The sequence below is a fragment of the Lepisma saccharinum genome, chromosome 5, assembly GCF_977018435.1.
Source record: "Lepisma saccharinum chromosome 5, izLepSacc3.1, whole genome shotgun sequence".
Taxonomy (NCBI): domain Eukaryota; kingdom Metazoa; phylum Arthropoda; class Insecta; order Zygentoma; family Lepismatidae; genus Lepisma; species Lepisma saccharinum.
Window position 1 is genome coordinate 48,397,382 of NC_139233.1, and position 22,648 is coordinate 48,420,029.

The 22,648-nt window shown below is 39.8% G+C and overlaps 1 protein-coding gene across 1 annotated transcript in view; it reads right to left on the reverse strand.

Annotated features, from left to right (window-relative positions):
- The window catches only part of LOC145988355 (radial spoke head 1 homolog), a 132,174-nt gene that overhangs the window by 4,940 nt on the left and 104,586 nt on the right, over positions 1–22,648 (reverse strand). The window contains exon 3 of the mRNA XM_083123231.1: positions 7,684–7,910. Coding sequence (XP_082979357.1) covers positions 7,684–7,910 — 227 coding nt within the window. The remainder of the gene's footprint in view (positions 1–7,683; positions 7,911–22,648) is intronic.

Genomic DNA, 22,648 nt, shown 5'->3' on the forward strand with positions numbered 1-22,648 from the left:
GCAGAGATAGGCGTAACTGAAGGTAAGCCCTTCGAAGGTCAAATGAAACGAACCAACTACAACCAACCATCTTGTTGAAGAGGTCCTCTATTTTAGGTAACGGATGTCCCATCTTCCTAAGTTGCGGATTTACAGTGTTCTTGTAGGACACACACAGCCTTAATTCACTGTTTTTCTTACGAACAACAACAAGAGGAGAAGCCCACGATGATGATTTGATAGGTTCAATTACTCCGTCACTAACCAACTTCTGTAATTCATCCTTGACTGGTTCCTTAAGCGAGTACGGGACGTCGTAATATCTCTTGAACACTGGTGCAGCATCGTCTTTCAATGGCAAGTCTATCTCGAAGCGCTTGATCGACTTGGACATGTCACCATCAAAAGGTATAGGAAAATCTTTCCTTAGATTCGCAACCAGTTCCTTTATTGCTGATGATTCAACAGTAGTTGCAACCATCTGAGGAACATGTGAAACAAAAATGTTTCGCAATTCAGGCATGAAAATGTCAATCCAAGACAAACCCATAATCGCACGATTCAATTTTGTCTTTACAACAATCATATCTAAGTTATGTTTCCTTCCTTGAAATACAACTTCAACGTTAACTTTTCCTAAAACACCAAGATTATTACCATTTGCTGCTTTCAAGATGATAGGAAAATTGTGTATACTGCAACCTCGCAATGAAGACTCAAATTGTCTACTGTCAATTAAAGTATAGACAGAACCTGTATCCACTAGGAATGTAATCTTAGAATTGTAGTGAAAATTTCTGGACACTGAGCTGCGCTGTAATCAACAAATTCGTTCTTAGATTTTTCTTCTTGAATATCTGCAAATTTGTAATCTATGGGAATGCACGGCACATTAAAATCCGAAAAATGTGATTGCTTGAAATTGCTGTGATTGTTTGGTACAATCGTAGTTTTTGAATAAGCTGGAACATTGATAGATCTTTCATTGATACGTGCGTTAAGCACAATGTTTGTGTTAGAAACCAATTTGTTTTTGCTAGAATTGTTATATTCTCTCTTCTTGCAGGCTGTCAAGAAATGATTTTTCTTTTTACAATATCTGCAAGTAGCCCCGAAAGCTGGGCATTTCCCGTTAGGATGAAAAGAATTACAATTACCACACGGTTTACCAGAATCATTGTTTGATTTGTTACCAATATTCCTTGTATCAGCTCTATTTTGTCTGATGTTCATTCCAAGATTGCCCTTGTACCTGTTTTGTATTTGCGAAGTGAATTCAGTCGGAGTTTCAGAATATTCCACAGCATTCTTTGAGTGACTTTGGTTAACAATTCCCTCATTTAATTCTAGCTCTTTGAGATACATGGCCGTATCTATTGCCTTTTTCAAGGTCAAATCAGGATCTGATAACAGTCTATTTCTAACACGCACACTTCTCATACCAAGAATAAATACGTCGCGACACATTGAATCGATGAGATCACCAAAATCACATTTTGAGGCCTGCTCTTTAATTTGCACAATGAAATCAGGAATGCTTTGATTATCTTTCTGTTTAATAAGAAAAAACTTATGCCTTTCAAGTACGAGATTCTTCTTGGGCTCATAATGGCGGATTAATGTTTGTTGAATTTGAACAAGGCTGAGCTCTGATATTGATTTAGGTTGTATGAGATTGTATAAATCAGCATACGTTCTGTGTCCTATTGCTGCTAATAGAACATGCTTAGCCTTATCATCGGGAATGTCTGAAGCTTTGCAGAAATGCTCGAATCTATCGAAGTATTGTTTAATACTTTCCTGCTCCCTGCAGAATTCAGAAAATTGAGACAACTTTTGCATTGTGTACAGAGATTCTTACCTCCAACAGACAGCTTGAAGAACAATCATAAGAAATATGTAAAATTACGAGAAGTAAGTATCAAATGAAGTTTCCAAGATCCTCGTCGCCATTGTTGAGTTTTGGGTTCTCTCTGTTCTTCGGTTATTCAGGAAATGGAGTAAAGAATACGACTGAAGTTTCAACACAAACAAAAGTGTATAATTCACCAACACCTTAACAGAATTATTACAATAACTTACATAATGGTATAAATGCGAGAAGCCTCGTCATGAACGACGGCTATGACTTTTCATACATACTCGACAGGAACAATGCACAGACTGATGACGAACAACATTTAATAATCAGGTCTGGCGTTCAAGTTCAATTGGTATACGACATGCAGGAGCTTCGTTGGGTAGTTATTCCACATCCTCCTTACACCCCCGATCTTGCTCCCTCGGATTGCTACTTTTTCAGCTCTCAATCCACCAATCTTCAAGGAAGCTCCTTTGGTGACGAAAATGCTCTTCAAACTTGGCTTAATGCTTTTAACCCCGAATCAACTGATTTCTTCAGCTGAATTGAAAACTGCCCCAGCATTGGTAGACAGTTATAGACAAAGAAGTAAAATATATTACTGCTTAATTTATGTCTTTTGTGCATCTCAAATTAGTATCAAATAAAAATACTTCTGCCACGGTGAAAAAAATGCTACGAACTTATGCATCAACCCAATGTAACATGAGTGTCTTTAACACTAAGCATCCATAACCCTAGATCCTATAGTCCATGCAGAACCAATAAATAACCGTTTCTACATCAACACAACACACAGTATAGGGATACATGTTATGTTTCATGTGCATCGTGGATAGTCATGCAGTTGCTTTCCTTGATGTTTTGGGATGGAAGAAAATTTTCATGAATAATTTTTCTTAAATATCTAAAACCAAAATGTTTGCGTCATATGAGAGGTTGAATTGTGAGTAAAATGTTAATTTTTTGTCGTGGAAATCATCTGATAAACATCCTGGATATGCAAACTTCTTGGTTCAACAGTTACCAATGTTTTTCTAAAAAATAAAAATGTGTTCTCCAGTTTCAAGAGTAAAAGTTTATATTCTATATCATTGTATTAAAGTATGTGGAAGGACAAACTCTAGAAATGACATGAACAATTATACCAGCAATCAGTATAATAATGAAAATTATATAACAAATTTGCGGTTCACACATGAAACTTATTATACGTGGGTGAATCAAAAAGTAAGTTACATCCCCCTGTAAAAAACAAACAGAACACATTAGAAAGAAAAAAATTATTGGACGAAAACGCATGAACAATTAACTTTTTTCGACATAGTCACCAAGGTGTTCCAAGCACTTTCTGTATCATGTGACCAGTTTTTTTGATTCCTTATGTGTAAAAATTCCATCCAATTTCTTTGAACTACTTTGAGACTGCTTCCTGCATTTCCTCATCGGAAGCGAAACGCTGACCCCCTAGGTCTTGTTTGAGAGGACCGAAAAGATGGTAGTCATAGGGTGCCAAATCGGGGCTATAATCTGCATTAATCCTGTGTGACACCAGCTGTATGGGGGTAGCGTTGTGAAGAACAACAACCCCATCACTCAATCTTCTGGGCATTCAATCTTTGATGGCTTTTCTCAGCTTCTTTAAAGTCTCACAGTATGTTGCGGCATTGATTGTTGTTCCTCGGGGCACAAACTCACTGTAAACAATGCCTTCGGAATTGAAGAAGATCGTCAGCATGACCTTTCGAACCATTGGACAGGTTTTGGCTTTTCTTGGTGGTGGTGAATCCTTGTATCTCCATTCCATGGATGCCCTCTTTGTCTCGGGAGTGTATTGCTGCACCCAGGACTCGTCTCCTGTGATGATTTTGCTCAGAAACTGCGGACCATCTGTTGAATAATGCCAAAGAAATAACAGTGCAGCATCAAAACGTTGTTTTTTTGTGCCTGTCAGTTAATAATCACGACACCCAGCAAGAGCACAGTTTACGATAACACATCTGATCACGTATCAGCATAGACGCACTACCATAGGATATGTTCAGTTCACTTGTAATCTCTTTAATTTTCACGTGGCAGTTAGCAACAATGATTGCATTCACACGCTCTGCATTGTCAATAGTGTTCACAGTTGCAGGCTGCCCGACATGTGGTTCATTGTTCACGTTCAATCTTCCCTCTTCGAACATCTGGCACCATTTTGCGATCATGGGGCATGACATTGCATTCTGACCACACACCTCGACAATTTGGCGATGGATTTTACTCCGATTATGCATTTGTGCCCACAAAAATCGGACGACGGAGCGCACCTCAATGTTGGATGCCACCTCAATACGATGTGCCATACTCACACTGTGACTACTCGTGTACTAAACCAGCTGAAGCACGGCTGCTTCTGGTGTGTGAAGAAAACATTCCAGACAGTGTTTCCACCAAGCGTGATTAGTACAGGAACACGGGTCGGGTGTAACTTACTTTTTGATTCACCCTAGTACAAGATATATCTTATCAAGAGTAACTGAGTGACTTTCACAAATGAGTACGTGACATCAATGATACAGTGGTAACGTTGTTGCTTTGTAATCTGAGGCTACTTTTTTCAAGCATACTCTGTTAATAAGAACGATCAAGTTGTACTCTACTACAAGGCCTCTACACTGATTTGTTCCTCATCTTCTATTCAGGTGTGTATGTGTGGTTACTAATAATTGGGAAAACTTAATGAGTATTTGGTACTTTGCATTCTGTTTATTACTCACAAACATGTAAAGCTATAATAACAGGGTGTCTACCAGTCAAGAGAAAGTAAAGAAATCGAAGGGTGGGTCAAGAAGTCATGTTATACTTGTGGTCAAGAATTTTTGCTACCACAATGATTGATTGATTTAGTTTGTTTATTTTACTTTGCTTTTCTGCAATTGTTGGCTAATCGAGATGAAGAGACAATCAAAAATGTATATAGATGATACAACAAGAGCCCCACAGACTTCTGGCTGCTAGTCCAGATGCCAAAACCTCGCTAATCTGCCAAATGCTGTCCAGGGTGTACTATGTGCAAGGGAGATTGACATTTGGGTGTAGTCAGAAAGGGTCACCCCCTTACACTCTGCTATCACAACAGTGACCAACTGGATTGCTCTTATTTTTAATTTATGATGATTATTTGAGCAGTTGACTGAGTGATAGCTTTGCTTTATTATCCCCATCCAGGCTGAAGCACTAATTTTTACATCCATTAATAGATAGAGCAAGTCTAATTCTCCTGTTAAAGTATAGCTTCAATTTTCATCTTAACCAGCTTTTTGGTAGGGGATTTTCATTAAATAAAAATATTTATTTTCTAATTGCTAATTTCCAGCTTTACCTAAGTAGGGGTTGATTAAATAAAGGTAAAAAAAAATGTTGAAAAGGTGAAGAATTTTGGATTTGTTACTTAGGTAGACACCCTGTATAACATTTAGCCACTCAACCTGCTTTACTTGTCAAAGAGCATTCTCGCATGCACGTGTGGGCTGCAGAGAAAGTACCAGTGCTGTAGTGTTGTAAGAGGAGTGGGAAGCAGAGAGTGAGCATGGCAGGAGGCTTTGTTGGTCGTGTTCATGGAGTAAGAAACCTCCTGCCATCTGTTTGATGAGTAACTGTTCAATGCAGTGGCGACTCGTGGATTTTCTTGAGTGTAGGAAGTTATGGTAAACAGACGGAGGAAAGTTTTCGAATATGCATTTAATTACACAATCACAGGTATCACTTGTATGTGTACCTTATACTAGCCATTGCATTTATAATGTTAGCTGCTGGCCCTCCCTACCTGTCTTGTGTGGATTGAGGACAGCTTTGCCAATACCAACCTCCTGATAAGAGAAAAGTGCTGTTTCAACTCTTAAATTATGCTAGGGTCTATTATTATTATCATTTTCTGATGACTGTAGTAGTTTTAAGTTTAATTTATGCAGCTATTTTCGAGCGGTGAACTGCATTGTTGATTATTTATTGTCGTTAAGCATCATTAGGAATTTTGACCATTCAATAAAATGGGTTCAGTAAAGTGCTTGAAAAAAGTTGAAGAATATTCGACGACTGGTAATGGCATTCATTTGTTTTATTTGTGTCCCCTCTTTCTACCGATTTCCTTTTATAAAATGTTCCTCACTTGTTAAATTGGGGAGGGTAACGAAAAAATGAAAACAAGAGGATGGACCAGGGCCTGTAAAAGCTTGTCCCTTGGTCGGCATACTTTCTTTAGTTTGAAACAAGTCCGCTGCATAAGTACAATGAAGATCTGGAGATTTTTTTTTATGTACAACCTCTGACAATAAAGTTCGGTGAATGATCCTGAATATCGAAAGTAGACAAATTCTTAATGAAGCCTACCTTACTGTTCTTCGAAGTAGTCTCCTCCCATGGCTATGGACCATTGAGAACGGCTGTACATGTCCTGGAAACTTTTAGAAAAGTCTTCTTTCGGGATGGTGTTCAAGACCCTTGTCACATTCCGTTGGATGTCCGGAATATCCTCAAATCTTTGACCTTTCAAAGCAATTTTGAGGCGTGGGAAGAGAAAGAAATCTGGAGGATTCAGATCCAAATATCTTGCAATGATTTGTTACAGAGGATGAGAGCTGGTGTGTGAGGTACGGCCCTGAAACGAAACGCCAAAGCATGGAATGGCGTTCTCCTGCATCACCCCGTCGGAAGAAGGTCAAGGTGGAAAAATTGTTGTACCCTCCGGCAGGAATTCCTTGTGGATCATGCTATCACTGTCAAAGAAAGTGATAAGTATCATCTTGATGCGTGATTTTTCCGCCTTGACCTTCTTCCGACGGGGTGATGCAGGAGAACGCCATTCCATGCTTTGGCGTTTCGTTTCAGGGTCGTACCTCACACACCAGCTCTCATCCTCTGTAACAAATCATTGCAAGATATTTGGATCTGAATCCTCCAGATTTCTTTCTCTTCCCACGCCTCAAAATTGCTTTGAAAGGTCAAAGATTTGAGGATATTCCGGACATCCAACGGAATGTGACAAGGGTCTTGAACACCATCCCGAAAGAAGACTTTTCTAAACGTTTCCAGGACATGTACAGCCGTTCTCAATGGTCCATAGCCATGGGAGGAGACTACTTCGAAGGACAGTAAGGTAGGCTTCATTAAGAATTTGTCTACTTTCGATATTCAGGATCATTCACCGAACTTTATTGTCAGAGGTTGTATATTTCCTCAAAATATCTTCATTAGAATTCAATTTCTGTCCCTACTGTTTCCCAGGGATGCCCATTTTTGAGATGATGCTGGATTTTCCCATTATGCTAGGTTTAGAACTATTATGCATCACTGATTGAGGATACCACTGGAGCTTCCCAGTGGTCTCGTAAAACTGTGCAACCCCCCCCCCCCCTCCCTTCCACTGCCCCTCATCCATCTGGCTGTAGTATGACGAGAAACCTTCTTCAGCGGCAGGCAAAGACAGCAGATCTGGAGCGACTGAGTGATAACAGATTGACTCTCGACAGTTGAGTAGTGAACCTACATTGCACTCATAATTTTATAACGTGCATTAAACTTAAAAAGTACAGAACTGGAAATAAGTATAAATGAACTGTAGGAATCGCCCTTGTTTCAATGTGGCATATAAATCATGGCAGAAGAAACAGGATGTGGTTCTGTGAAAAGGAGGGTATCATTCCAGCAGTATTTTTTGTTTCCAAGTAAGTGGTCCCCCTGTTCTTCTGCTGCTTGCTGAGCTTGATGTTCAGTATGCAGGCAGAGCACTCTCAACAAGTGCAAGCAAGTTGATCAAGTCAGGACACAGTTTCTACCACTCTTCCTTGTACAAGACTTACCCAGTTATTTTCCCAGTTGCCACAGAACCTATGGTCAGAATGAATCAGCTGGCCTGGTCCTTGCATTCTACCATTCACCCAAGTGCCATAGAATCTTGAGCCTGAAGATTTGTAGAAGTAATTCCCCACTCCGTGGCGTTTGTTGCGCTTCCATGTCCCCTCATATACGTCACCATTTGGGTAATAGTACACCCCAGTACCATGTTTCATGTCCTTCCTCCATTCGCCTGGAATAAACAAAACAGTCATTGTCTCGTGATGACAATCTGCTGAAGAAAGTGTAAGTTCCAGTGCTACAGATTGTTACAGAAGTAATCAGTTTGGAAAGTTGCCTTCTAAAAGTAACTCAGTCCCAGTACATTTACCCAAAATATATCTTGGTTGTGGCAACTTTGCTCAAACAAGTAACTAAGTTATAGTTCCTTTAAAGAAGTAACAAAGTTACTTTTGGTTACTTTATTCTAGTTTTACTCGAAAATGAAAATTGTCACTTTATTTATGTTATAAAACCATAGCTACTTAGTCAAGAAGCTGTGACATGTCCAGGATGATTGTGGGAAAGTACATATTTACTCTCATATTCTAAGAGCCATGGTGTTCCAGTCCATAGTCGACCTCCTTGACAGAGTGGATTAGCTATGCACACTGCAAAGCCAGGGGTTCCAGGTTTGAATTGTGGGTAAGACATGGATTTTTGTGTTTATCTGTCCAGGAAGAAAAAATAGATAATTAAGTTAATTGGTATGAGAAACCGATTGACGGAAGACTGCCATTTAGGGATATTCCTATTTTATGTAAAGAAAAAATAAAAGTCTGTAGGATGTCTGACTGTCAGATAGGAGACCTGGGGATGGGGAACACCACAAAATCGTGAAGATGAGGATGAATGGTGGTAAGATAAGATAGATGAAGGGACAGTCACAAACATATAGGGACAACCGACACAAGCCCCACATAAGATTGGCTGTGAGTCCAGACCCCAGAGCCCAAAGCTTCGCTTGTCTGCCAAACACAGTTCAGGATGCATTAATACAAGAAAGCACATATAATTCTCTTCTTAAATTCAGCTTCAGTTTTCATCTTAACTGGCCCTTTGGTAGGGATTTTCATTAAATAAATATTTATTATCTTAATTACTAATTTCCAACTTTACCTAAGTAGGGGTCGAATAAATAAACGTTAAGGAAAACGGAAAAAAGTCTAGAAAAGTCCAGAAGTAAAAAATTCTGGATGTGTTATTTTGATAGACACCCTGTTATTGAACTAAAAACTACCAAAGTTGTCGAGAGAGTACTTTCATTACCATCAGCACAACAGACTCGCAAGAGAAATTATTTTTTCATGAAGTCTGTAAAATGTTTGGTACTCATCCCTATAATTTGAAAGAGTTTGACTGCCCAGTATAACTAATATATTTTGACTAAACCTGAAATTTTGATAAAAATTGTCTCCTCTGAGAAGTACCACTTAAATCATGTAGTAAGAGGTGCATTGATTAGTATGATTGCAAGTTTTTAAATTTTGCATTTAAAAATTCATTAATTCATTTTTTAAAACTGAAAAATGTAATTTTTCAACTACTTTCTAACGTGTTCTATAGAAATACGTATTCTTTATTGAGAATGTTTTGTGTCCTACATTTTGGGACAGCATGTCCTACATTTCCCTTACATCGATCTGGTAACCCTGTATAGTGCAGGGGCAAAAACCGGTGGCAACTGCCCCCTAATTGCCGACACTGCCAATGGGTAAGATGTAGACCAGAGTTTCATTTTCTTGCTTCGCTGTTTTAAATTGTATATGGTCCAAACTGTTGCTGTTCCAATGCTTGCGACCTTTCAAGCAGAAACCAAGTGTTGATATCTATTATAATGTCGACTGAAGTTTGGAGAGAGCCAATCACGAGTAAGCTACACGGGAATCCATGATATTTCTTAATAAACATGAAAAAGTCAGGATTAAACTAATTAACTAATGTGAGTAAGTGCAGCTATGCTTCCTATTCACTCCTCGCTGTCCAGTAGACATTTTCCTTGTTTCTGATTGGCATAGGAACTGCCAAGCGATCGGTAGCGTGAGAAAGGTAACAGGTTGAACTAAATGCAGTTTGGGACTGTGTAAGGGCAAGTCGGGGAGGGGGTCTACAGTCTTTTCCAGGAGCACTTACAAACAGAAAGGAAATGTCATTGTCTTGTTTTGACAAAGATTTCCAGGCCTCAGTGACAGACATGCTGGAGTGAAATCTGCTTCAAATATGTGGAGCATCGGTGAGGACAGAGGATGGGGAGGAGGAGAAGATAGACTTGGTAGGTAGGTAGCTCAATTGCAGTTCGTTTATCTTTTAAAAAAAAATTATGTTCAAAACTTCGAGGTCTACTTCAGTTGACCTGTGACTGTGAGAGTGCTACTGCTCTTATTGAATTTGTGCATCAAGAAAAAGGGAATGATTATTTCAACACCTACAAGTAAGTAAACATGTAGCTTTGCTGCTGTTAAGGCACGTCCCCACTATGCTGATCAGTCAAGCCTAACAAATGGGTATGTGTCGTTAGCCTGTGCCGACTGGCTGATTGGCATGCTAATTCCAAACTGCCTAGTAGCAGTCTACTTCAAAGGAATCTGTGCCAACCCATAAAATGAGAACGGGCTCAATGAACCTGAAAACGTTTTTCCTTTTTTCTTCAGTGTCTGTTGCTAATGTTGATATATATTTCTTACTTTTTTATGAGTAGGGTCACATTTCCATGGATTGAATACCTGCAGAAACTGGGCTGGGGACATAGATTTCGGCAAAGGCAACAGGCTTTGCTGCTTGGCCGTGTCTACCGACAGGCACGTATCCAGAGGGGGGGCTTAGGGGGCTCGAGCCCCCCCCCCCCCGAAAGTTTTAGGTTTACACTAAATAAAATGAGGTTTTTTTATTTCTTGTGGTGTGAAATAAAATAATGTGACAATAATTTAAGGAGAGAAATAATTATCGAGGCAAGACGGAGAATGTTCCGTAACCCTGTTATTGATAATAGCACGTATCCAAGATGGGGCACAGGGGGCTCGACCCTCCCCAGGAAATTTTTCAGTTTACGTTAGATAAAATTAGGTTTTTGGCTTCTTAAATAATGTGAAAATAATGTAAGAAGAGAAATAATTATCGAGCCAAGACGGAGCATGTTTTATACCCCTGTTATTGTTAATGGCTCGAGCCCCCCCCCCTCCCTCAGGAAATTTTTCAATTTACACTAGATAAAATTAGATTTTTGGCGTCTTGAATAATGTGAAGATAATAAATTTATAAATCTGAGAGAAATAATTATCGAGACAAAACGGAGAGTGTTCTATAACCCTACTATTATCAATAGCACGTATCCAAGGTGGGAATCAGGAGGCTCGAGCCCCCTTCAGGAATTTTTTTCTATTTACACTAGATAAAATTAGGATTTTGGCTTCTTGAATAATGTGATTCTAATTTGGGAGAAATAATTATCAAGACAAGATGGAGAATGTTCTATAACCCTGTCATTGTTAATAGCACGTATCCAAGCTGGGGTTGAGGTGGCTCGAGCCCCCCCATGATTTTTTTTTATTTTACACTAGATAAAATAAGGTTTTTGGCTTTTTGAATAATGTGACGATGATTTAAGGAGATAGACAATTATCGAGGCAAAACGGAGAATGTTCTATAAAACTGTTGTTGATAATGTTGCACGTACACTTTTCTTGAGCTTTCGGTGTTGTCGCAGCGCACTGGAGCACTATGTAGAGACTTGTCAGCATTTGGAAGCTGCACAACAAAGGAAGCGCCACACGTAGGGCGATTCGTTTTAATTTCTAATCTCTGGAAGGCGGGAGAGGGTACGTTCTTGAATGAGAGAAGGAGTCAGCTACTGGCGATATTAACGAATCGTTTTATCTGCGGAACGTTCTAGAATATAATGAGGATGTAAATACGCGGATTCAATTTTTCGGTTGATCTGTACAGAGAATCGGTTAATGAGATTTCAGAGGTAAGTGTGACAATTCACACAGTCGATTGATGATCAGATCAGTCAGCGTCCTCTGGTTGCTTTATAAGATATAGTGATTCGAAAATGAAGACATTGACGACAGCAGAACTTCCGGGGCCTCAGTGTAGCGCTAGCACGGTTCGAGGGCCGAAGAGATCAAAGGTCTCTCTCTAAAGTGAATATTTCAGCAGTACCGGATATTGGAGTGGTTTATTAAAACAGAAATAAACTGCATAGATCAACTGATAGCAAAGTTTTGAGTGATGATTTAGTTTTGCCAGAACTAAATTTCGTATATGCTCTGCCAGGACCCAAATCAGGGCTCTACCAACTGAGCCACCTAGCCATCCTTGACTTCAACCGATTTTTCGTTAAAATGTCTACATAGTACATGTCCTGTGTATATCAAATCGTAAGGTGTTGCCTGTATAGTGAACAAGCACAGAAAATATAGGAGAGAGAAGAAAACTGAGGAGCATTCCCACCGGTTGAGGAGAATTTTTTTCTGTGGTCAACAAGAGCTACTACTTCGAGGTGACAATGACAGTGGCCTAATAAGGGAGATTTCACACCGTGTCGCCTGAAGATTAGGTTTGTGCGGCCTTTTGTGTCGCTACGGTGTGAAACGTTGCTGTTGATTGGCCCGTTCCAATCGACATGTATCGCGTGTCCCTTCGGTCTGAAACCTTCCTAAGTCTTGAAAATCCAAGTCACAAGGATGGAAAATTAGGGCCTTGTTAAGGTTAGGTGTGATGGCAGACAGACGACAGCACCCTTAAGGATCATATCCAAACCTGCAGGAAGAACGCATCTTACTTCAATCTCCAATACGATGATAAAAACTTCTGGTGAGTTGATTTTAAAAAATGTGTCCGAGATAAAGAGAGGCGTGCCCAGGATTTTTGGAAGGGAGAGGGGTTACGCATACTATTGTTGGTGATCTGTCCTGATTTTGCCATTTTTTCCCTGTCTTTGACGTTCCTTTTTTTTTTTTTTTTTAAGAATACTGGGTCAAATGGGGTTATTACCTCACCAAACCTCCCTTGGGCACGTCACTAGAGATAAATGAGTAAGCATTTCATCATACTGGGAGACGAAACATTAGATGTGTTGGGAACGGAAGGGTTTTCACTGTGCATTAATTGTTTCGTGATCCACCTGTATTCGAGAAGACTTCCTTTGTTTCGTGCCGATATATGACAAGACAGCGGAAGCTGTGACAGGCATTTTTGAACACTTGTGAGTGCTAAGGCCTGAATCTGAACAATTTGTTGGGTTTCGGCTTTTATAAGAGCTGAAAAAATGGGAGGACAAGACACGTTAGTGGTGTTCAGGCTCGAATCAGAGAGAAATATTCGAGAGCTGTCTGCGTCCAGTTCGCAGCCCACAATTTGAATCTCGCGTTGTCGAGTGGATTGTCCATCCCGTGCATGTGTAACAGTTTCGTAAAAACACTCAAAGACACCATAGATGATTTTATGCCTGATGAGAAGAAATGGACAAACCCACATACTGAGATGGTTCCGGCACAGAGGAGTCGAGTGGTAAAAAATGTTCCGATTTCACGTTCTGATTAAAATGATAGCCTTACAGTGGCAACGATTTAAGGGATAGTTGCTCCCCATTTTTAATTTTTTTGCCTGAACATTATGACCTCTTAATGTTAAGCCTTGGCTACCAAGAGAAAGTAAACTTTCCTTGCAACGCCCTCCGCACCCCCCCCCCCCCCCCGTTTTGGAACCCAATTGCCACCTCTGGTCTTAAACACACAATTGTGAGGTTCTTACTATACCCCTTAAAAAAATGATGTTGAGCCCCCCCCCGAAAGGAATTCCTGAATACGTGCCTGTCGACCGACATAGTGGGGACGCAGCTTTACGATTTACTGTCAATGTTACATCAGATTTTGGAGTTCCGCATAGCCCTCTCACAGTAGGTCTACAATTAAAAATATATATCTTACTCCTTTGTGTAGTGTTACCCAACCTTAACATGTCACATGGGACGTTTTCGACTTTTGGAACATACTGTGACTCTGGTAATGTTCGAAGATACAAGTTTTAAATGCTACATGAACCTTGAGGTTAATTAGTAAAGTTTAATTTGATTCTGGCTACATTTGGAGCGTGGGTGCTTTTAAATTTCCCACCGAAAACCAGCGCGACTTTTACATTAATTTTTCCCTCTCCCAAAGTATCAGCAGTAAGTTCACAATTCTTGCCACGAGAATGGAACACACATCAAGCAATATGCGGGCACCATGTTGAATCCCTTCACGTCCCGACGTTGCCTACGTTGGAGCTCGACGAAGTTCATATTTATTAAAAAGAAAAAAATAACTTTTGCCTTCTTTTTCCAGTACTTGATAAATGAAGATAGGTTTTTTCGACCATAGACTTATAGCCTAGTCTGTACTGAAGAAAACAAAGTAAAATTTTAGCTCTAGCATTCATAGTTTCAGAAACAAAATTTGTTATTGAAACCATTGCGGATTTTTTAATTTCCCGCGGAAAACACGCCTTGTCTTGGTACTTACACAGGTAAAATTGGCCTCGGCGTTTAAGTTACAAGTGAGCCAGGTAACCATCTAAAGCACCGATCACTGGAAATCATTATTTGCCGAAACTTAACAGTGGAAAAAAATGACAAAACTTTCCACCTTTGATCCACTAAGGTGTATGTTGTGCAACGTCCCTCTAGTGCACGTACTTAAATGTTATTTACCACAGCTATAGAAATATCTTAATCTCAGAGGATAGGTTCTTTATTCGAGAATTCCAAATAAGAAAGCGTTTTATAGCCAAGAGGATATAGTTAAATGCGGATCTATATTCTGAAAACTGTACACAGTACAGAGAAAATATATAGCGAAGCTATATTCTTCTTATAAATATATGTATAATTGAAAGGAAATCATCTTCTTTTCTGCCTTCTTTTTCGGTAAAAGGCTTCTTCTTCCTTCCTATCTTTGATTTGGGAAAAGGCTTCTTCTTCTTTTCTATCGTTGATTAGTGAAAAGGCTTCTTCTTTTCTTCCTTCTATTTTGGTAAAAGGCTTCTTCTTCTTTCCTATCTTTGATTTGGGAAAAGGCTTCTTCTTCTTTTCTATCGTTGATTAGTGAAAAGGCTTCTTCTTTTCTTCCTTCTATTTTGGTAAAAGGCTTCTTCTTCTTTCCTATCTTTGATTTGGGAAAAGGCTTCTTCTTCTTTTCTATCGTTGATTAGTGAAAAGGCTTCTTCTTTTCTTTCTTCTATTTTGGTAAAAGGTTTCTTCTTCTTTTCTATCTTTGATTAGGGAAAAGGCTTCCTCTTCTTTTCTTCCTTCTATTTTAGGAAAAGGCTTATTTTTCTTTTCTTTCTTCTAATTTATTGTCTTTCCTTTTAAAGTGTAATCTTATTTATTACATATATGCGCTCGCTTTCCCCGCTTCTTTGGCATTATACAAACGACACAAGCTATACTTATAGAAAGATTAGGGGCGACTAAACTGACCATAGCGCCACCTCCTATGTAACGACCAAAAGGGTAATAGCCCAGGATCGCTAACAGCAAGCGCTGCCTATGGCCCAGTGCGTCTAATAAGGAGCGCAACCGTAAGTGCTTCGGGGCGTTTAATTTGACACAGCGCCACCGAGGGACCGACAAACACAAAAGCTGACGATGTTCTCCTCGTCAGAGGTATTAAATCAAATTTTGATCACTAGGATCAAAAAGGAGATACATTTCTGAATTCATTTGCTCACTTATTAACTTTCCTAATTATTTCATATATTAGCATATTCTTAATTATCTTAATTTGTTATATACAACATTTTATTCACTCCTATAATATTTATATTCTTCCTTTATATATTTTGCATTTACTATAATATATATAATCGCTCTTCTCCGCTCCTAGTTTCTACAATGAACTCTGCTCTTTTATATATGGCGTGCTGCCATCTATCGTCGCTCTCGGGAAACATTTCTTCCTTGCATTTCTCATTGTGTAGTCGGAACTGGCACGTGACAGTTGTTAGTATTCACTAACCAATTAGTTGCGATATTTCAGATATTTTAAGAACAACTTTTCAATTTACTTTTATAATTGACTTAATTGTTTTGTACATTACACATTAGCTTGGCATGTTCATGATATCTCATCAGTTTAAAATAACCACCCTATGAGCCAGTAGCAACTTCTGCCTATTTCTCACGTGCACACCTAAATAAATCTGTAATGCAAACCATTATTATTATTATACTTATTTATTGAACTCTATCTCCTTCGAAACATCAAGTGTTCCCACGCCGCTCCACCAAGAGAGATAGTGGAGGAGACTGCTATCCGTGATATCAACCCGCGTAGACCAGGCCGCGATCGGGCTTGAATACAATGGTAGTTTCGCTCCCTATGACACTGTTGCAGCAGTCGCGTAGAGGACGCTGATTGGGTGTTTTGGCTTGGGCGCCTTGTGAGGAGGGGAGGTTGCATCATTTAGGAAGGCTGTGAACGCAGCGATCTGTGTGCGAGAAAATGTAGTGTTGTAAACCCATTCCATTGGAGATCGTGTGACGGAGTCGATGCAACCCATACATCATCGCAAATTGAGGTGGTTTTTTTTTTTTATGAAAGGGCATAACAGGGGAAGAATAGGAGGAGAAGGGGGTAGGGCACCTGAAACCAAAACGGGTGTTTTAAGCATGCCTTTGCTTCGTGCATCCTGGTCAAAATAAACGGTCTCTGTGGCACAGTAGCCGAATTATGAACTCGCGGGGAGGGAGCGTGCATCAAATAGTCAGCTGTTTTGCATTGTGTGGCTGTTACTGGGTTACAAAATATTTAACGCTGTCAAAAAGGTCGTTCCTGTTTCAGTGCAAAGTGTTTGATTTCATGATGAATAGGGAAACTGTACATAGCGAAAGCAGACTTAACATTTAACGTTATTGAATTTTTGGAGGTAAGTTAGCTACAAAGCCTGTAGCAGCAGTAATATATGGATACGCCGGAAGAGGAGGAAAATTCTGAAGCACGATTACGAAGCAGGGCAGTGTGAACTTAGTGAGTACTGTTATTTGCTTTAACATTTATTATTCTCTTGATTTCGCTTGATTTGCTTGGTTTGATCAGTCTGTCATTAGAAATAAACAACAGCTAGATAGATTACAACTGATTTCCTCCATGGGGTAGTTGGATCGGTGTACGACAATGTTATTAATCTCATTGCTCATTAATATCAGCAGAGCGGGGGAGAAAGTTTTTATGAAATATTTTGCAAATCGACAATAGTATTGATATTGTAGATCGGAATTTCTGTTGTGAGTGATTTTGTCGGGTTATCGAATGCTTTATTACATACTGCACAATAACATCGCTCTTCTCGTGATTGGCTGGATAATTTCCGAAATATTTGAAATTTGTAAAACAATCCATGTTAAAAAAAATCGTCAAATACGTATAACTCTCTCATAGCCTCATTTTCACTGAAAGATGATCAAAACTTGGGTTGCCAATATATTAAGCTTCATTATGTACGCAAAAACTGGTGTGAGTATTTCACAGGGGTGGTATAACACTTCTGGACGATGGACCGAAGTGCACACCCATAGAGCCAGACCACGAGCCGCCACTGCTATGAGCTCAGGTTCAAACTACGAAGCACAAAGGGTACTTTTTTTTACATCTGTTCGAAAATGATCTTTAGAAATAAACTCGTTAATTTAGTATTAGACACACGTGTTTGTCTAGAAGCCAGCCGACAAAGCCTATGAGACTATAAGTTGACCCGTCGCCCAGCAGTGCCACGGAGAGAATTCTGGGGCAGTCTGTGGTTGCTAACTATACAGGTGGTGGCAGATAGTCCGTGGTTGGATTGATCTGGCTTATTTTACTTCGCACTTCTGCCACTTTTGGCTAATATCGATGGTGATGGTGAGTGATGATATGAAATCGATGAAGGGACACTCATCAGTAATACCCATAGGCCGGGATTCGAACCCGGAACCCCTGGCGTCTAACAACTGCAACTAGGCGAAAACAATCCTGGCATGCCAATAAACAAAAGCTAAATTAAGAACCTAGGCTGTTGTGAACATTAGACGCAATGCCTGTCACAATTTCTATAATACCATTTCCTGTTTCATTATTCTGCACAATCAAAAGAAATCTGGTACCAACTAATCTTTCACTGCCAGTCCAGCATTGAATATATGATCAATAGGAATGGATTCCATGATTCCTTGCCGATGTGTTAAAAAAAAACGTTAATTAATGAGGAAACGTTTAATGTGTTCCCGGGAGTGGGAATATTTTACTTCCAAGTAAATGTGGAGGTCAGCATAATGATGGCAATGTTTTGAAACAAAAGAAAGGCGATAAAATGAGCGCTGTGATCGATTTCTCGTTCTGGGTAGCCATTCACTGGAGCTCGATGTCAGGGAGAGGAAAAGGGGAGAAGCGAAATCATGTTAGCTAATTGATTTTACTGTTCCGTCGTTGCATTGTGTCGTGTCGCAATCAGTTTTTGAAAGAGGCGTGGGAGGTTTGTCTTGATTTTTCAAAGAATGTCGCTGTTTTCTTTTTTCTCGAAGGGTTTCGCAAAACTGAAAGTCTTCTTTTTGACGCCTACTTTCCAGTAGCCTACATCCGGATCAATCTGAATGAAAGATGGGGTCAGGGGAACCAGAGGTGCCCATCCCCACCAAAGCCTATGACGCACTCCCCCCATCAAAGACACCATCCCTTCCTCTTATTATTTTGAGCAAATAAAAGTTCATGGAATAATTACACGCTTTAAAGTCCTTTTCATCCAAGTATGAAACTTGGTACTGGACCTACACTTTTGCGTGGAATCCAAGTCTTGGAACTACCCCCCCCCCCCAAAAACTTCTCTGCAAGAGGCGTTAGAGTAGATGATGAATACTAATACCAAATATTTATCTGTGCTAATATTCTAAACTGGGCGAATGGGCTATATTACCATAACAATGTAAATGTTATATAGCCTCTATTCAACTGTTGTCAGGGCCAGCTCAAAATACAATTTTCATCCTGGCGAGGTAGGCTTTTGACCCCCTCCCCCCTAATTTGTACCCTGCAACCCGGCTAATTTTTCTATTCTGGTACCCCTTCTTTCCATCAATCCACAATAGGTAATTTTAGTCTAAAAAGTTTATGCTTGGTTGTTGGTGCCGTTGCAAGCAAAACTTCAAATATTAAAAATTTTAACATCAAATGTGTGACCGAACACACCAGTACCACCTCAAGTTTTTTGAAACTAAGATATATCCTCTATATCGGAGTTGCGTCCCAATAATGTAGTGCAGAAATATTTACATGGGTGGCAAAAGGTTAAAAATTATAGTGGTCTCAGGAAAAAAAACTACATCTCAAAGAAAATGGCACGAGTTCAGAGAGAAAGTGGATGTTAATAAATATCAACGCACTCGAAATCTACGTTATTATTTTATCGCGCAGTAATACAAGAATTGCAGCGATTATCATTGAATTGTCCTTCCATGTAGCCTAACTGAGGCCGCCGAACTCTATTATTGATACATCCTGACTACTATCTTCCTCAAGGAATAAGAAAAAGCAAGTTCGAAGTAAAGGGCATCGTGTCGCAATGGCTAGCGAACGTACCCCATATGCCAAAGGTCCAAGGATCGAATCCACCAAGCGACGAGAACGTTTTCAGTAAACTGCCATCATCCTCGAGATTCGACTGCTTCAATCATCAGACTACTGTCTTCGTCGCCCGACCCTGTGGCCAAGTGGTTAGCACATCGCGCTGCGACGCGAAGGGTCCCGGGTTCGAATCCCGGTCGGGCTTGGTTGTTTGTGAATGTCCATTCATCAATTTCATCATTTCATCACTCATCCCCATCTTCGCAAATTAGCCAAGAGGCACAAAACGCGAAGTAAAATAAACTAAATCAATCAATCAATCAATACTGTCTTCGTCAAGTGCCCGGAGAAGTCAAAGAAAGAAGAAACATAAAGATACAAGTAGAGGCAGCAATCTAGCAATTGAAATAAGAAGTTGAGAAAGGGTTGGAGAAAAATTATTGCGGTTGCGACGGGGATCGATCTTTGGATCTCTCGTACATGGAGCAAGTGCGCAACCACTGCACCACGGTCTACTTTTTTTTTTCCAACCGTTAGCATGGAAATGAAAATAAAAGAATTCTACCATACCCTTGAAAATTTCTACCACTCCGTGCTGGGATCGATCCTTGGACCTCTGGATTACAGACCACCTGCGCTAACCACCGCGCCACGAGGCCACTTGCATGGGACCTGTCATCGACGGAATCTTGACCTGCACAACAGTCTGGAAAGCGTAATACCAGAATGCTCCAAGTTGTTGGAAAAATTTTCTACCGTTGTGGAGGCTTGACGATCCTCGGACCGTCGGAATACTAATCATTCAACCAAATCACTACACCACTCTGGCATTTACTTGAAGCTTCGCTTCCTGCTCGAGGCATTGCCCGTCGTTGTGAGTGGTGGTTAGGGACGAACTGATTCTTGTGCAGGGACCTGTGCCACACTTAGGGTGTGAGCTTTGAGGGAGAAAAGTTCTATAACGTGCAATATTTTCAGTTAGTCGGATCGTAGGCATGTCTACCGACGAACATTGGCCTTAATGTTTGACGGCTGTGGCCATTCAGCTAGGAATCGGACATTTCTACTTGATGACTACAATAGGCGCCTTGGTCGGAATGAAACTATGCTCCGTCTTTCTCCATGTTGTAATTTTTCGAAAGAACAGAACAGAAAATCTGCTATTCCTTCTGCCCTGGAATTGGTCCCTGCACATTAACATGGGAATAGTGATCGGTGTCTACGCATGGAGAACAAGAGCACGTTAGTACACAATGTAATACTACACGTGCACGATGCTATCTACGTAAACAACATGGTGACGAGCCTGTTCTTCACAACTTGCTCCATTCATAAATTAATTTTAGATTCCGGTGAAGTTGTCACCAGCCCTCATAGTATAGACGAAAAGGTTTTTGCAATACTATAAAGATCTTCTTGGTCAAGCCTTTAAAACAACAGAAAAGCAATGTATTTTTTTTAACTACATTATACTAATTATACAAACTATTACTGCATGCCTAACAATATCAACATTCTGCATCACTGACGGAAAATGAAAAAACTGAGCTCACACAACCTTTTAGTAAAAAGGAGGTTCATTATGCAGTATTCAAAGCTCCGAGGAATAAAACTACAGCCGAAGGTGGATTTTCATCAGCATTCTATCAACGTTTCTGTGATTTAATAGGAGACGGATTAACGAAATGGGTCAATGATAAAAAATGTGACTCCCACCGCAACTCTGATTTCTTGACCAAACGACCACAAAAAGTTGAAAAACTCACTTTCTCTCCCTGTTCCGCGCCTCATTTATTGCGCTGACGATGTTTCACGGACGCAAAAAGGCAGTGATGAGTGAAAGATGAGCTCTCATCCTCTCATCCTTCTCATCTTTCTCATTCCTCTCATTCTTCTCTCATCTTCTTATCCTCCTCTTATCTTCTTTTTATCCTCCTCTCATTCTCTTATTCTCTTATTCTCTCATTCTCTTATTTTTTTATTTTCTTATTCTCTTATTTTTGAAAGATGAGTGTACCTTATCGTAATTTTCCAAGTCTGGGGCCAAATGTTTATATATCGTGATCTTCGTAAACCTCTCCTCTCATTCTCTTATTCTCTTATTCTCTTATTCTCTTATTCTCTTATTTTTGAAGGATGAGTGCATCTTATTGTAATTTTCCAAGTCCGGGACCAAATGTTTATATATCGTGATCTTCGTAAACCTCTTCTCTTATTTTCTCATCTTCTTATTCTCTTATTCTCTTATTCTCTTATCCTCTCATTTTTTTGAAAGATGAGTGCACCTTATCGTAATTTTCCAAGTCCGGGACCAAATGTTTATATATATCGTGACCTTCGTAAACCTCTCTCTCGGGGAGGGAACGATGTACCACACACACACACACACACACACACACACACACACACACACACACACACACACACACACACACGCGTATGTATTGTGACGCAAACAAACAAACAAAATAATAATTGTTGTTTTTTTAGGATACCTGGCCCCTATAACCTCGCCAGGGTGCGTGGTGCCCAGCCAAAAAAGTAAAGGTTTTCTAATGGCTGCGGTTATAGATTACCGCACCTCTGTAGAGTTTCACGTGTTTTATTTTTTTCCCCCAAACTTCCATGAAACTCTACAGAGGACCTCCGTAATGCATGCAACGTGTACTAACGACTCTAGTGTTATTTGATGTTGTGATATTTTTGGATATAGAGTTTTATTGTGAGATATAGATAAAAATAATTATGTTTATTATAATATTTTCTTGATGAAGATGGAGAATATGTGTGTGTTACAAATAAAGTTGCATGCTTTTTTTTCTAGTGTGTGTATGTGTTTTTGATGTTTCGACAGCATCTGAAACGATAAAAAAGAAATTTTATTGTTAATTTTCACGTGTAAAAACAACAACAAATTTTTTGTGCAAATTTTCTGATTGTCTCGTGCTATAGTGCAAAAAAGATATTGTAACTGATAACTAATGAAATTGACATTTGTAACTGATCTGAACTAGTGAAATTCGTATTGTGCTATTGTAACTGATTGTGCTAGTACAAAAAATTTCTTATTTGTGCAAGAAAAGATGTTAAAAACTTATTAAAACTGCTCTGTGACCCTCTCGTTCTTCACGTCGTAGGCGAAGGACTTCTCTGCAATCAGGATGACACTGCATAGGGTATCCTCGGGCAAGGCATCGTGGAACTCGCAGACGACCTTGATGTTGGTTCGATCGTTGACCACAACCTTCTTTCTCTTAGATGTGTTGATGACGGTCATGGGTCTCCGTGCTTTGAACTCGCTGGGCGTGTAGTACATGTCCACGCTTCCCTCGGTCACGCGTTTGTAAGCCGAAAACGC